Below are 14,639 nucleotides of genomic sequence, written 5' to 3' on the forward strand. Positions count from 1 at the left end.
TCCAAAAGTTAGCTCATGAGTGGAAGATTATCCATACACTTATATATTGTTCAAAGATCACATCATTAAACGATGTGGGACTTAATATGCCTCTTCGAGATGGGGGAAGCCCAAAGATCACATCATTAAACGATGTGGGACTTAATATGCCTCTTCGAGATGAAAGGAAGGGGGGAAACGGTCTATTAGAAACAGTTCAAACCCAACATCTCGAAGTTACTACAATAATATAGATCACTTGTACAAGTTACATAGGTAGAAAACTGTTTATTTTTTATCAAAAAGAAAACTGTTTATGTGGGAAATCATATGTTAGACTTTTATCATAGACTCTAATACTATATTAGTGATGTGCCTAATTCACACTCAAAAGCTAGTTCATGAATGGATGATTATCCGTACACATATATATTGTGCAAAGATCAATGTGGGACTTTAGCCAGTAAGTTTATAACACTTTTTTTTTAATAAAACAATAGTAAAACTTATTGTGTATGGTCGTTGTTGTGGTGAAAGGGCTGCGCAATGGATTAAGTTAGAATATAAATCAATAATATTTGGAGGTTTGAAAAGAAAAAAAAACTAGCCCGTGACGTGCTAAGAGATCCACATCAGCAGAAACTCAGAGTCACAGAGACGAACCACTGATCCTGCAAAATGCAGTAACCGCTTGGCATTAACACGTCAGCTACTCACACATCAGTTTTCCCTCATCCTTAAGGAAATTTTACCCTTTCCAATCATTTTCTTTTATCTTCTTTTAAGTATACAATTAGATTTTAATTCGTACGTCTGTGTGATATTTTTTCATTTTATAACTATATTTGATATTATTATAATATTTTAAATATATAATTTTTATTTTAATATTATATATCATGTAATTCTATAATATTATTGTTTATATTTTTTATTCAATATTATTAATATATAATAATTTATTTAATATATTTTACACTGTTATTAATTTTTATTATTCATTAGTATATTTTCGAGTTAGATAGACATGGTTGCACGAGAATAAGATAGTCTAGAGACCTGTCCACTAGTACTAGATAAACATAGTTGTTCGCAACGAGAATAAGATAGCCATGTCGTATACACAAGCGGATATATCTGAGATGGTAAGTTTCAAAATCAGGGTGCTTACCACCTTTAAAGCCCGCCGTACCATGCACCCTCCGAAACATGAACAAGTGATGTTTTGCCCAGCCATGCTACTAATTCTCCAAAAACATGAACATTATAATAACAAAAAGCATAAAAAGGTTTTACAGAATAAAATTTACATAAAGTTGTATAACTAAATAATTTACACAAATCGTTCTGGTTTCCAAACTAGTCAACTGCTACTGAATGCGTCAAGTGTACACCATTGAGTTATATTAATATCAAGTACAATAAATACATCTTATATACGTAAAAGTTAATAACAACTTAAGCTGATAACTTAAAACGTAACTTCCTATTGAGTTTGTTTAACTTCTCTTTGACTTTCTGCTCCAAATTCAATATCAGATTCTCCCTGTTTATCATGTTTTGGTTGCGTCCTGAAACGTTCTTCACTCATGGAGAAACATGCTCGTCTTAGCTCAAACTCCCTGTTTAATGACATGCTTCGTGGCAATGGTCTGATCTGCACATTCGAAGGACTCGGAGTGCACGGAGTAATAGGTGAACTCGCATTATGAACCGCACTGCTCTTGAAAATGTGCGACCTTGTGTCTTTCTCATCAAAGATTCTGAACAAAGACTTCAGTTTTCTCCATATGGAACCTTCGGAGTTACTACATAGTGTGTGCCTATGTTCGTACAAGAAGAGGGCTACAAAGACGAGAAGTGCCAAGAAGGAAGCAACGCCTGCTATTAGAAACAGCCCCCAGAAGCTACTGACACTTAGACGGTTAGACGAAAGATCATCGGAATTTGGATCAGGACATTCACTAGTGACACGGTTGAACCACTTGTTCTCGATGCGTCGCATTTCTGTTCCTTGAGTCACATTCAAGATAGCGATTGAGACATCTTTTGTCATAGGCGAATTCTTGGGAAATGCCTACACATCATATTGAACATGGAAACAAAATAAGTGAGCAATCAAAATAAGTACTTCTGTTTTTTTGTTGAAATTTGGTAACACATTAAAAGAACTTACAAAGCCAAAACCAGCCGTCTTAAAGGAAGGTTCAAAACCAACAGTCTTAAAGGAAGGTTCAACCATGGCATATTTGGAGCAGTTGTGAGAAACGATATCCTTAAGGTAGGCCACTTCGTCAAAAGCTGCTGCTATACCACCTTTCCCTGTCCCTTTGGACAAAAGATCGTCGCATTCTTCGGCAGAAGCAAAAGACTTGAGCTGTGTTTCAGAAAAGTTCAGATTTCTTAGAAAATCGCGGACGAAAGTGCCGTGTTGGTACCCTACAGACTCCCCATTTCTGATGAGATCTTCCACACTAGTGGCTGATGGTTGTAAACGTTGAACAGTGAGAAAAGAGGTGAGATTCGCTGTGTAACTCTGAGTGAGCACAAGCACAACAAAGCACCATACCACCACCACAAACCTTGCTAAATTGCTTACTACCTTCTCACCTGTATAAACACGCATAATTTCACCATATCACTACAATCCTGTTTCTTGCTAAAAAAACTACTCCCCTCAAAAAAAAAAAAAAAAACTCCCCTCTGTTTCAATATATGTATAATGAAGTTGACCAAAAAAACAATATATATGATATTTAAGATTTTTTTTCATAATATAAGATGTTTTAGAAATTGTATAACTAATTGTAGTGTTTTATATTTATAGTTAAATAAAATTATTTAAAATTATTTTTTAGTGATAATTTTGAATTTTTTTTAAATATGTGTGCATTGATGTAACAAAAGAAATATAAGTTATTATATAAAACCAAAGTCCTATTCAAAATAAAAAAAAAGATATCTATGAACTATCCGAACTACGTTTTTCCAAATGAAAATTTTATCTTAGACAGTTTTATTTTATAATATAAAATTAACATCTAAATAATGATAAATAAAGATAAAAAACTACATAACTTTTTGTCAAAAAAAAAAAAATATATATATATATATTGAATAGGGGCTTCATTAGATGTTTCATGTTAATGGGTTCAGGACTCGATATAAAATGTATACCAATCTTACTTATTGTAAGTTGGTTTTGAGATGAATGGAATGGGAATGAACTTTAACATATGATCATAGTATGATTCTGTAACACTTACGGTGGGCAAAATTCAAGGTGGAGAAGGAGAACCAGAAACTAGTGCCGATCTGGTGGTGAGGCGGTCCACGAAAGTCGGTGTTGACTCTGTGTTCGAACAGCCACACAACAAAACCAATGACTACGAAGAAGCAACCAGTGGTGACCCATAAGTCTAAGCTCCATGGTTGGAGGAACACCCATGCGTTCTTGTTCTTGTTGTCCCTTAGCGGCACCACCATAGACACTCCAGACTCTGAGTATGGTAACGTAAAATCAACATACAATGACCTGTTCGCTGTGATTGTTATATCTCCAACAACTGCATCCCACTTCTGCGTCATTTATTAATAGTATGTTGGGAATCAGACATAAAAGAAAAATACCATTATAATTTTGTTTATTTATTTATTTTATTTTTATCTTTTGTTTAAAAGTAAAAAAAGATGTGCGGATAAAAAAAGAACTTACCCCTTCATAGAGTTGTTGGACCAAATGATTGTAGTTATTCTCTGGAGACTCGTAACCGTAGTATTGAGGAATGACAGAATATGGCAACTTCTTAAGAGCAGCTTCAAAGATGTCTATGGCGTATCCCGTTGTGGTTGTTACCTTACTGATTGGATCTGTCTTTATCTCCACAAAATTGAGGAATCCTTTCTTTACTGGAACACCCACTTTAATCTTCTTCCCGCTTGTTGGAATCTCCCAACCTTTTGGAAAAACGGTCGAGTTCCCAGGCCATATTACTGGCAAAAACCTCTTGCCCAAAAGTAATGTCGTTTTGTTTGACTGTGCATTCACAAGTCCACTGCTTGGTGTCCATGATCCGATAATCCGCTCTTCATCTCCAACAACATTGATGATCTCAAAAGTTGATGACTCGAGCTGCCTGTTAATGAGTTTGAACTCTCCTGCTACACCCTTGAATTCTATATCCGAGAGAGCCTCTATAAGATGTGGACCGTAGGTCTTTATATATGTCTTTGTGTTGGTTTTCTCCACGGCCATGGCCAATGCAGTGACCGAATCATACGCCCATAATGCGAAAACATTAGGCTCTGTTCCATCCCCCGCCGAGTTCTCCTTGTTGAATTTTCTTTTCCATCTCAAACTGAAATCTTCACGCTCTTTAGACTGAGGGACATAACTCCTCACACCTAACAAGCCCTGCATAGTCTCTAAGCTACGACCGTTGTCTCTCATCATATGGGTCATTCCATTTGATAGTAACCAGACATACCCTTCCTCCATCATCCCTATTTCTCTAGCTTTCTTCAAAAACCGGAATCCGAGACTTGAGTCTATGTTGATAACGAATACCCTCGTCTGCTCTGTCTTGAGTTTATAAAGTTCCTTTAAAATCTGATTATCGCTAGCCTCTTGAGAGATCGCACTTCTTTGGACTTCAACGTCTTCTAAAGCGTCTGACAAGGAGTGCATGATTTCTTTACCTATCTCGTTGTCAGCATAAATGGCGACAACGCTTCTCCACCCAAATGATTTGACAATGGCTGCAATGGCTTCGACCTGGAATGAGTCGTCGATAGTGGCTCGGACGAAGTAAGGATTGTCGATAGATTTAAGAAGAGGGCTCGTTGCAGAGAAAGTGATGGTTGGTACTTGAAATTTGTTGGCCACTTTAATCATAAACTCGGCTTGCATAGAGCTTCTTGGTCCGATGATGGCGCTCACTTGCTCCTTCTTGATTAGGTCATAGGCTGTTTACACCACAAGCAAACAAAAAAAGGAAAAGAATGGTTAATCCTTTGTTTGGACCACTGAGAAGATAATGTAAGCTTGCTTACAGATAGAACGACAATAAATGGAATTAGATAGTTGTTCGTTTATGGATTTTAATATTTTTAATAGAATTAACTGTTATTGGTTTATGCATTTAACATTTTAAATGTCTAATCTTACTAGTTTTATGAGTCTTTTATTATATTCAACATGTTGAGTTTTTCAAAAGCATATATTTTAATCAGTTTGTAATTCTGTTATAATCTAATGTTATTAGGATATTAATTCTTAATTATTTAAATATAGTGATAGAGATTTCCTCGACCATACGATAGTCACCACGACTTCCTGGATATAAAGAGACTGAAGATTTCTTTTTTCTTTTTTTCTTTTTGAACAGACTGAAGATTGTTTATCAAAAGATTTCTAAGTAGACTAATCTTCAGCAAGATTCTAAGCATATACCAGTAATCTAACAGACTCATTGCACATACTACACAAGAACACACTTGGGATTCGGTAGGCATCTAAAAGATTGTTTAGATTCAATGAAAATAATACCTAATCATATATGGACTTTACGTGACTTCATAGGTAATATTCATTAACTAAAACTAAAAAATAATAATACCAAGTTACCCCTTACTTAAAAATAGTAACGTAGAAGCAAGAGACAGAAAAAAGTAAAGAACCTGCAACTGATGCCTCAACAATATCTTCCATGGAATCTCTGATGTGTAGTGCAAGTCTTGTGTGGTAATGAGGATGAGTTTGGTAGAAATCAGACAACGACATGTTAATAGAAGTGAGGCAGATCTTGGAAAAGTTTGTTTTGAGATCAAGAACTACACCTACTTTTATTTCATCACTTGTTGTGTTTTGTCCTAAACCAACATCCATCACCACAAATCCCAAAAGGAACAGAACGAAGTAACTAAGAAAGGTGTTAAGAGTTTTTGTAGTGGTGTTTGTCATCATCACAAGACACGGATACTTTATGTAATTCTTTAACTTCCCTTTCTGTTATATATATAGAGGAATAAATTGGTTTGAAAGATTCTTAAACCCGAAATTGGTTCTGAAAGAAAAGGTCTTAAGAATTATTAAGAAAAATATTAGTGTTGATTAAAGGACAATAAAATTGGGTTGGAAAGAGTCAGATGAAATTTGAATGACGCACACTGAACCTCTTTGCAAAGCAAAGCTACAAATTTTCCAGGTCTATGTATTGTATGTACGTAGCAATTCCAATAACATAGTTTTCTTTTTTCTGAACTTTCCAGTGGTTATGTAGTAATTCGAATAACTAAACATTAATCTCACTTGGAAATGAATGAAATGAAATGAAAAGGAAAAAACTATTTTTTATAAATAGTATAATTTTATAGGAATAATAAAAAATTGAATGTTCCTCTTTCCATTGGTCACCATTCAAAGCTTCTAAAAATTAATAGTATTGGAATTATAATAGTTTATTAATTTATATTTACTAATTTAAAGAAAATTTTCTTATTTAGAACTATATATTTAAATATGTTTATTTAGAAAAATAAATAAATATTTCATTTTAGATATTATATATTGGTTAAAATTTATAGATTTCATTGCTTATATTTTTATAATATTGTTTGATATATATATTTTCTATGCTGAATACATATTGTAGAATACAATTAAATTTCTATATTTTTCAATAAAATAAAATTTAAAATTAGAGATAAAATTTATTTAGAGGAAAATAAATAACTAAATGTTTTGTCTATGTTTATATAAACTGGTTATATGGCAGTTATTAATTTATGATTTAATAAGACCATATATTTTCCTAAATTTTTTCTAAGTATATTATGTTATTATCGTATTGAATCATGTCATATTTTATATCAGTCTGATTCAGAATCGGAGAAACTTATTAATTTATCGTATTTATTAATTTATATAGTTTCTACTCTATATTTATTAAATAACAAGTATATTAATAATTAAACTTTTAAATGTAAATAGAATGCAGATGTTCTAAGACTTTATTCTAGTTTTAATTTTTCTCTAAAGAGAAAAAAAACAGAAAAGAAGAAGAGATAATTGTCTACAAACTACTGCAAAGAAACTGTAACCAAATTTCGTTTCTTTAACGCGTCTGGGTATTGCCGTATCTAATCAAACACGATGTGTTGGCCATTCGAGGACCACAGTTTCTTACGCTTGTCCGTCAATAAGACATAAAGACTATTGATGTGGGTAAGTCCAAAACAAATATTAGTTTTGTCAACACTTGTTTTTTTCCAAAACAATGAAAAGGACATCAAGTCATAAAAGATTACCACACATAAGATTTGCATTTGTGTATGGAAATGACGAGTCTACACGTACTTGAGGCAAGATAGTTTTCGATTGTGTTGCAGAACTGAAATGCATTTGGTCCGGCTGCAGTTCATTAAAGGATAACTTGAGCTGTGGAGGACGTCGAGTGGTTTACTAAAGACGAAAACTCCAAAAGATTTCCTGAACGAGAAACACTATTTTGAGGGAAGGGTTTTATTTTCTCAAACTTGTGATCTTGTAGAGCTACAACATGATATAGTGAATTGTTGGATCTTGTGAATGAGACGTAGGGATCACTCAAAAACCAAAACCGTAGTTCAGGACCGACATTTCTAGTTTCAAAAATCTCAGAAGTTAGATGTTCAATTGTAAACATTTGTATCAGAACACCATCTTACAGAAGCGATGTACAGCACACGTATACAGATTTGTTTTACATACAAATACAAGACTTTAACCATGATAAGTTTAAACTCAACCTAGAGTCAGCAAAATCAATACTATTACAACCGGAAACAAAGCAGGAAACAGCATTATTATAAGTTCTACACTTTCATGTACGTTTGCAACTTCGTCACATTTATCTTATTTTTTTCCAAGTTGATCTCATATATGAAAAAAACAAACTTTTGTATCTTTGCAAACTCTTTCTCATATTAATATGATATTCAGAACAATCGACAGACTGATCAAGAACATGATTATGTCTCTAAAGACACAAAACAAGAGACTGGAGAGAGCTTTCCAAGTCTGGATTGCTTCTATGAGAATATAACTTGTTTATTTTCCCTGTAGAAAAAAAAAAGTTATTGCTGTAACAATGTAAATTTTCTTTTGAATCAAATTTAACATTTTATTCAAAAGAAAAATGATATTCACATATTTGGGGAAAAAAAAATCATCTTGGTATGGTAGCTGATTCATAAGCTCTCGATCCCCTTGGGTTGAAAGCCACTTTTATTAGTTCAAACTCTCTATTTGGTGACAATGTTGTGACTGCACGGTTGAAGAGCTTGGAATGTTGTGACTGCATGGGTAATAGACTAATAGGTGTGAAACTCACGTTATTAACGACACTGTTCTTGAAAGTAAATGCGACTTTATGTCTTTCTCATCAAAAATTCTCTAAGTAAAGACATTTGACTTTTTCCAAAAGGAGTTTTCGGAGTCTTGAAGTAGCTTTTGCCTATGTTCGTACAAAAAGTTGGCTAGGAAGATGTCAAATATCACCTTTACTTCTTTTCCGACCCAACATGGTATGCTACTAGTTCTCCAAAACATGAACATTATTTTTGTCAATGAAATATATTAAAACTTAAAAGTTTAAGTTGTTACAAGTGGAGCTAAGCTCGACGGTAAGACGATAAAACCGGAGTTAATCTCAATGATCAGATGAACAACAAAGAGTACACTAAAACATATAGAAATGTTGGTGGGAGAAGCTTGCTCAGTAATTATAATAACGTCATAATAACATTATAATAACAAAAAGCATAAAAAGGTTATAAGAATTACATAAAGTTGTATAGCTAAATAATTAACATAAATCGTTCTGGTATCTAAACTAGTCAATTGCTACTGAAAGCGTCAAGTGTACACCGTTGAGTTATATTAATATCTAGTACAATAAATACAGCTTACATACGTAAAGTTAATAATAACTTAAGCTGATAATTTACAACGTGGAGTTTGTTTAATCTCTCTCTGTCGTTCAACTACAAATTCAATATCAGATTCTCCAAATTTATTATGTTTTGGTTGCGTTCTGAAATGTTCTTCACTCATGGAGAAACATGCTCCCTTAGCTAAAACTCCCTGTTTAATGACATGCTTCGTTGCAATGGCCTTATCTGCACGTTCGAAGGACTCGCAGTGCAGGGAGTAATAGGTGAACTCACATTATGAACTGCACTGCTCTTGAAAGTGTGCGACTTTATGTCTTTCGCATCAAAGATTATGAACAAGGACTTTAGCTTTCTCCATATGGAACCTTCGGAGTTACTACATAGTGTGTGCCTATGTTCGTACAAGAAGAGTGCTACGAAGATGAGAAGTGCCAAGAAGGAAGCAACGCCTGATATTAGAAACAGTCCCCAGAAGCTACTGAGAGTGAGGCGGTTAGATGAAAGATCAGCGGTATCCGGACCAGGACAATCACTAGCGAGGCTAAGACGGTTGAACCACTTGTTCTCTATGAGTGACATTTCTTTGCTTTGAATCACTTTCAAGATAGCCCTTGAGACATCTCCTGTCATAGGCGAGTTCTTAGGGAATGCCTACACATAAGCGAGCAATAAAAATAAAATACTTAAGTTTTTGTTGCCAATTTTGTAAATTAATGAAAATAAATATTAAGCAACTTACAAAGCCAAAACCAGCAGTCTTAAAGGAAGGTTTAAAACCAGCCGTCTTGAAGGAAGGTTCAACCATTGCATATTTGGAGCAGTTATGAGAAACGATATCCTTAAGGTAGGGCACTTCGTCAAAAGCTGCTGCAATACCACCTTTTGATGTCCCTTTGGACAATAGATCGTCGCATTCTTCGGCAGAACCAAAAGGCTTGAGCTGTGATTCAGAAAATTTCAGACCTAGCAGAATATCTTTAACGAAACCGCCCTGTTGGTACCCTACAGACTCCCCACTTCTGATGAGATCTTCCACATTTGTGGCTGTTGGATGCAAACTTTGTACCGTCAGAAATGAGGTGAGACTCGCTGTGTAACTCTGAGTGAGCACAAGCACCACAAAGCACCAGACCACCACCACAAACCTTGCTAAATTGCTCACTACCTTCTCACCTATATACACACGCAAAATTTCACCATATCACTACAATACTGTTTCTTGTTAAAAAAATATTTATATAAATCATAATAAAGTTAACATATGTTATACATGGATTATTGATAAGTGTAACAACTTACGGTGGGCAAAAACCATGGTGGAGAAGGAGAAGCAGACACTAGTGCCGATCTGGTGGTGAGGAGGTCCACGGAAGTCTGTGTTGACTCTGTGTTCAAACAACCACACAACAAATCCAATGAGCACGAAGAAGCAACCGGTGGTGATCCATAGGTCTAAGCTCCAAGGTTTTAGGAACACCCATGCGTTTTTGTTCTTGTTGCTCGTCACCGGCACAATCATAGACACTCCAGACTCTGTGTACGGTAACGTGAAATCAACATATGATGACCTGTTCGATGTGATGGTTATATCTCCAACAATTGCATCCCACTTCTGCTTCATTAATCAATTATTGGAAATCAGACATCAAAGAAAAATTATTTATAAAGTAAATATATTATGATTATTGGTTAATAGTTTAATTTTAATTTTAAAATATTTTATAATTTATATGTATAATTTATATAAATAATATTATGTTGTTTTAATTAGACATGTGATTTTTGTATATAGTTATATTTAATTTAGTTATAGGTCTATTTGTATATAAGTAAACATTTAGAATATATAAAAAAAAAGAACTTACCCCGTCAAAGACTTGGTAGACCAAATCATTGTAGTCATCACCTGGAGGCTCGAAACCGTATTGAGGAATGACTGAATATGGTAACTCTTTAAGAGCAGCTTCAAAGATGTCTATGGCATAACCCCTTACGGTTGTTAGGTTACTGATTGGATTTGTCTTTATCTCCACAAAATTGAGGAATCCTTTGTTTACTGGAATGCCCACTTTAATCTTCTTCCCGCTTGTTGGAATCTCCCAACCTTTTGGAACAACGTTCGAGTTCCCCGGCCATATTACTGGCCCAAACCTCTTGCCTAAAAATGATGTCGTTTTGTTTGATTTTGCATTCACCAGTCCACTGCTTGGTGTCCAGAATCCGATAATCCTCTCTTCATCTCCAATAACATTGATTATCTCAAAAGTTGATGACTCGAGCTGCCGGTTAATGAGTTTGAAATCTCCTGCTAACCCCTTGAATTCTACATCCGAGAGAGCCTCTAGAAGATGTGGACCGTAGGTCCTCCTATATGTCTTTGTGTTTGTTTTCTCCACGGCCATGGCCAATGCAGTGACCGAATCATACGCCCATAATGCGAAAACATTAGGCTCTGTTCCATCCCCCGCCCGGTTCTCCTTCTCGAGTTTTCTTTTCCATCTCAAACTGAAATCTTCACGCTCTTTAGATTGAGGGACATGGCTCCTCACGCCTAGCAAGCCCTGCATAGTCTCTAAGCTACGACCGCTATGTCTCATCATGTGGGTCATTCCATTTGATAGTAACCAGACATACCCTTCCTCCATCATCCCTATTTTTCTAGCTTTCTTCAAAACCCGGAATCCGAGACTTGAGTCCATGTTGATAACGAATACCCTTGTCTGCTCAGTCTTGAGTTTATAAAGTTCCTTTAGAATCTGATCATCGCTAGCCTCTGGAGAGATCACACTTCTATGGACTTCCACGTCTTCTAAAGCCTCTGACAAGGAGCGCATGATTCCTTGACCTAACTCGTTGTCCACATAAATGGCGACGACGCTTCTCCACCCAAATGATTTGACAATGGACGCAATGGCTTCAGCCTGGAATGAGTCGTCGATAGTGGCTCGGACGAAGTAAGGGTTGTTGATAGTTCTAAGTAGAGGGCTCGTTGCTGAGAAAGTGATGGTTGGTACTTGAGATTTGGTGGCCAGTTTAATCATAAACTCGGCTTGCATAGAGCTTCTTGGTCCGATGATGGCCCTCACTTGCTCGTTATTGATTAGGTCATAGGCTGTATACACCACAAGCGAACAAAAAAGAAAGAAAAAGAATGGTTAATCCTTTGTTTGGACCACTGAGAAGATAGAACGACAATATTGAACGTAAGTTTGGAATTATATAGTTGTTCGCTTATAGATTTTAATATTTTTAATAGAATTAGCTGTCATTGGTTCATGCATCTAACATTTTAAAAGTCTAATGTTATTAGTTTTATGATTCTTTTATTCTATTCAACATCTAGAGTTATTCAGATGTTGAAAAACAATATTTTTATAAATCAGTTCTGTAATTTTATTATAATCTAATGTTATTAGGATATTAATTCTTAATAATTTAATTTATAAGTGATAGGGATTTCTTTGACCATACGATAGTCACCACGACTTTCTAGAATAGAAAGACTGGAGATTGTTTATCAAAAGATTTCTGTAAGAGTAGACTAATCTTAAGCAAGATTCTAAGCCTATACCACAAGTAGATTGTTAACAGTAATCTAACAGACTCATTGCACATACCACACAAGAACAGACTTGGGATTTTCAGTAGGCATCTATAAGATTGTTTATAGATTCAACGAAAATAGTACCTAATCATGTATGGACGTTACCTAACTTCATAGATAGCATTCATTTAACTAAAACTAAATATAACCATATCGAATTACCCCTTACATAAAAAAATAGCAAGAGACAGAAAGTGTAAAGAACCTGCAACTGATGCCTCAACAATATCTTCCATGGAATCCCTGATGTGAAGAGCAAGTCTTGTGCGGTAATGAGGATGAGTTTGGTAGAAATCAGACAACGACATGTTAATTGATGTGAGGCAGATCTTGGAAAAGTTTGTTTTGAGATCAATAACTACGCCTACTTTTATTTCATCACTTGTTGTGTTTTGTCCTAAACCAGCATCCATCACCACAAATCCCCAAAGGAACGGGAAAAAGTAACTAAGAAAGGTGTTGCGAGTTTTTGTAGTATTGTTTGTCATGATCACAAGATTTGAGGACATGGATACTTATGTGATTCTTTAACTTTCCTTTTCTGTTATATATATAGAGGAATGAACTGGTCTGAAAGAGTCTTGAACCCAAAATTGGTTCTAAAAAAAGAAGTCTTAAAAAATTATTATTAAAAACATTAGTGTTAACTAAAGGACAAATAAAAATGGGTTGGAAAAAGTCAGTTGAAATTTAGGCAGGCAGAATTTCTTTGCAAAGCAAAGCTACAAAATTTCCAAGTCTATGATTACATAAATCATATTTTTGTATGTAGTAATTCCAGTGGCATAGTTTTTTCTTTTGAAATTTCCAGTGGCATAGTTTTGTATGTAGAAAATTAATCTGTTGACCTATGTAATATATAGATGGAATTAAATCGACCCTAATAAAAACATGACTGCCTCCACCACTAATATAAACTATACATAGTATATAAAACACTATCTTGTGATTTTTATTTTAGTTTCAAAATTCGAGTTTTTGGGTATTTATGTCTTCATCAGGTTATAATTAGTTTTATCAGGTGACAGTCAGCACCTTATGCCAACTAATATAAATATATATCAACAAATTTTGATTTTAATACTAGTTTTGTAATTTAATTTTAATTATTAGATTAAATCAAATATTAAAATTGATCTATTTTCTCGCTACATGTTTCATTGGTTTTTATGTAACCATAACTCAATTGCTTATTGTGTGGGCTTTCAAAAAAAAAAGGTTTATTTATGTTTCAAAATATTCATCCAAATATGGTGTTTTAGTGTCTATTTTAATTTTCATCTCTAACCACAATACAAAATTTTACATTAAAAACAATATTATATTTAAAGTTTTGAGGGATTGATGGGGGCAAGAAATGTTCGGGCTAGTCTATCTCCTCTACATGCGGAAATGGATTACTTTGGGCAATGGAGTGTATGAGGAACTTACGATAATTTCAGGTTACATTTGCGACGGATTGTTCACAATTGGTGAAGATGGTTTCGGAACCAAAAGAATGGCCAGCTTTTACAAGTTATTTAGATGATGTTAAAGTCTTAAAAGAAAGTTTTTCCCGATCAGAGATTATCCATGTGCCAAGAACGCAAAATACAAAGACGGATAGTCTAGCACGTAGTGTCAGGAAGCAGCCGTCTTTCGTCGTTCACATGGATCGACATCTCCCAATTTGGTTCACATAGTCTGTATGAGTCTGTTTATGGTGATGACAAAAAAAAAATATTATATTTAAAAAATTGATATTTTAATTATATGTAATGAGTAATTATATTTTATTATATTTAGATTTTATGTTTTTTTTTATAACACTATAGTTTTATTATTTCAGTGTTTACTTAGATTTATATAACTTTTTGTTTTAACTAATATATTTCCTTTGTTATAACTATTTTTTTATCATAACTAATTTATATATGTTTACTTATAAGTTTAAACTAATTAGAAATAATATTTTAACTCCTTTATTAAATATAACACAGTAAATATATATATTTTTAGTATTTGTTGGAGAGTAAGTGTAACATTATTCACAAAATACCAAATTTGGTGGTATTGTATAATTTTTGGAATCCCTGTTTTGGAATCTCATTGGAGTTAACCTTAGATTTTAGTTCTTAGGAAT

The 14,639-nt window shown here is 34.2% G+C and overlaps 2 protein-coding genes across 2 annotated transcripts; both read right to left on the reverse strand.

Moving 5' to 3' along the window:
- Positions 1-1,256: 1,256 nt before the first annotated feature.
- Positions 1,257-8,524, reverse strand: LOC103849373 (glutamate receptor 2.8). The gene is made up of 5 exons (XM_009126146.3): positions 5,659-8,524; positions 3,695-4,944; positions 3,246-3,558; positions 2,156-2,589; positions 1,257-2,056 (listed from the first exon to the last, which is right to left on the reverse strand). Exons 1-5 carry the CDS (start codon positions 5,942-5,944, stop codon positions 1,466-1,468), a joined length of 2,874 nt encoding a protein of 957 aa, XP_009124394.1. The 5' UTR covers positions 5,945-8,524; the 3' UTR covers positions 1,257-1,465.
- A 345-nt stretch (positions 8,525-8,869) lies between these two features.
- On the reverse strand, positions 8,870-14,131 carry LOC103849377 (glutamate receptor 2.8). Its single transcript, XM_033289247.1, has 5 exons — positions 12,723-14,131; positions 10,779-12,025; positions 10,213-10,525; positions 9,653-10,086; positions 8,870-9,564 (listed from the first exon to the last, which is right to left on the reverse strand). The coding sequence occupies exons 1-5, from the start codon at positions 13,024-13,026 to the stop codon at positions 9,094-9,096; spliced, it is 2,769 nt and encodes a 922-aa protein (XP_033145138.1). The 5' UTR covers positions 13,027-14,131; the 3' UTR covers positions 8,870-9,093.
- Positions 14,132-14,639: the final 508 nt, after the last annotated feature.

Source organism: Brassica rapa, chromosome A04 (genome assembly GCF_000309985.2).
Source record: "Brassica rapa cultivar Chiifu-401-42 chromosome A04, CAAS_Brap_v3.01, whole genome shotgun sequence".
In the NCBI taxonomy this organism is placed as follows: Eukaryota; Viridiplantae; Streptophyta; class Magnoliopsida; order Brassicales; family Brassicaceae; genus Brassica; species Brassica rapa.

Bases quoted from the DNA above. Each gene is read 5' to 3' on its own strand.
- LOC103849373 (XM_009126146.3), bottom strand. From the start codon at position 5,944: ATGATGACAAACACCACTACAAAAACTCTTAACACCTTTCTTAGTTAC. The intron at 3,559-3,694 runs GTAAGTTCTTTT...TAAATGACGCAG, and splicing joins TCCAACAACTCTATGAAGGG to AAGTGGGATGCAGTTGTTGG. The intron at 2,057-2,155 runs GTAAGTTCTTTT...TATGATGTGTAG, and splicing joins AGACGGCTGGTTTTGGCTTT to GCATTTCCCAAGAATTCGCC.
- LOC103849377 (XM_033289247.1), bottom strand. From the start codon at position 13,026: ATGTCCTCAAATCTTGTGATCATGACAAACAATACTACAAAAACTCGC. The intron at 12,026-12,722 runs GTTCTTTACACT...TGGTGTATACAG, and splicing joins TGTTGAGGCATCAGTTGCAG to CCTATGACCTAATCAATAAC. The intron at 9,565-9,652 runs GTAAGTTGCTTA...GCTTATGTGTAG, and splicing joins AGACTGCTGGTTTTGGCTTT to GCATTCCCTAAGAACTCGCC.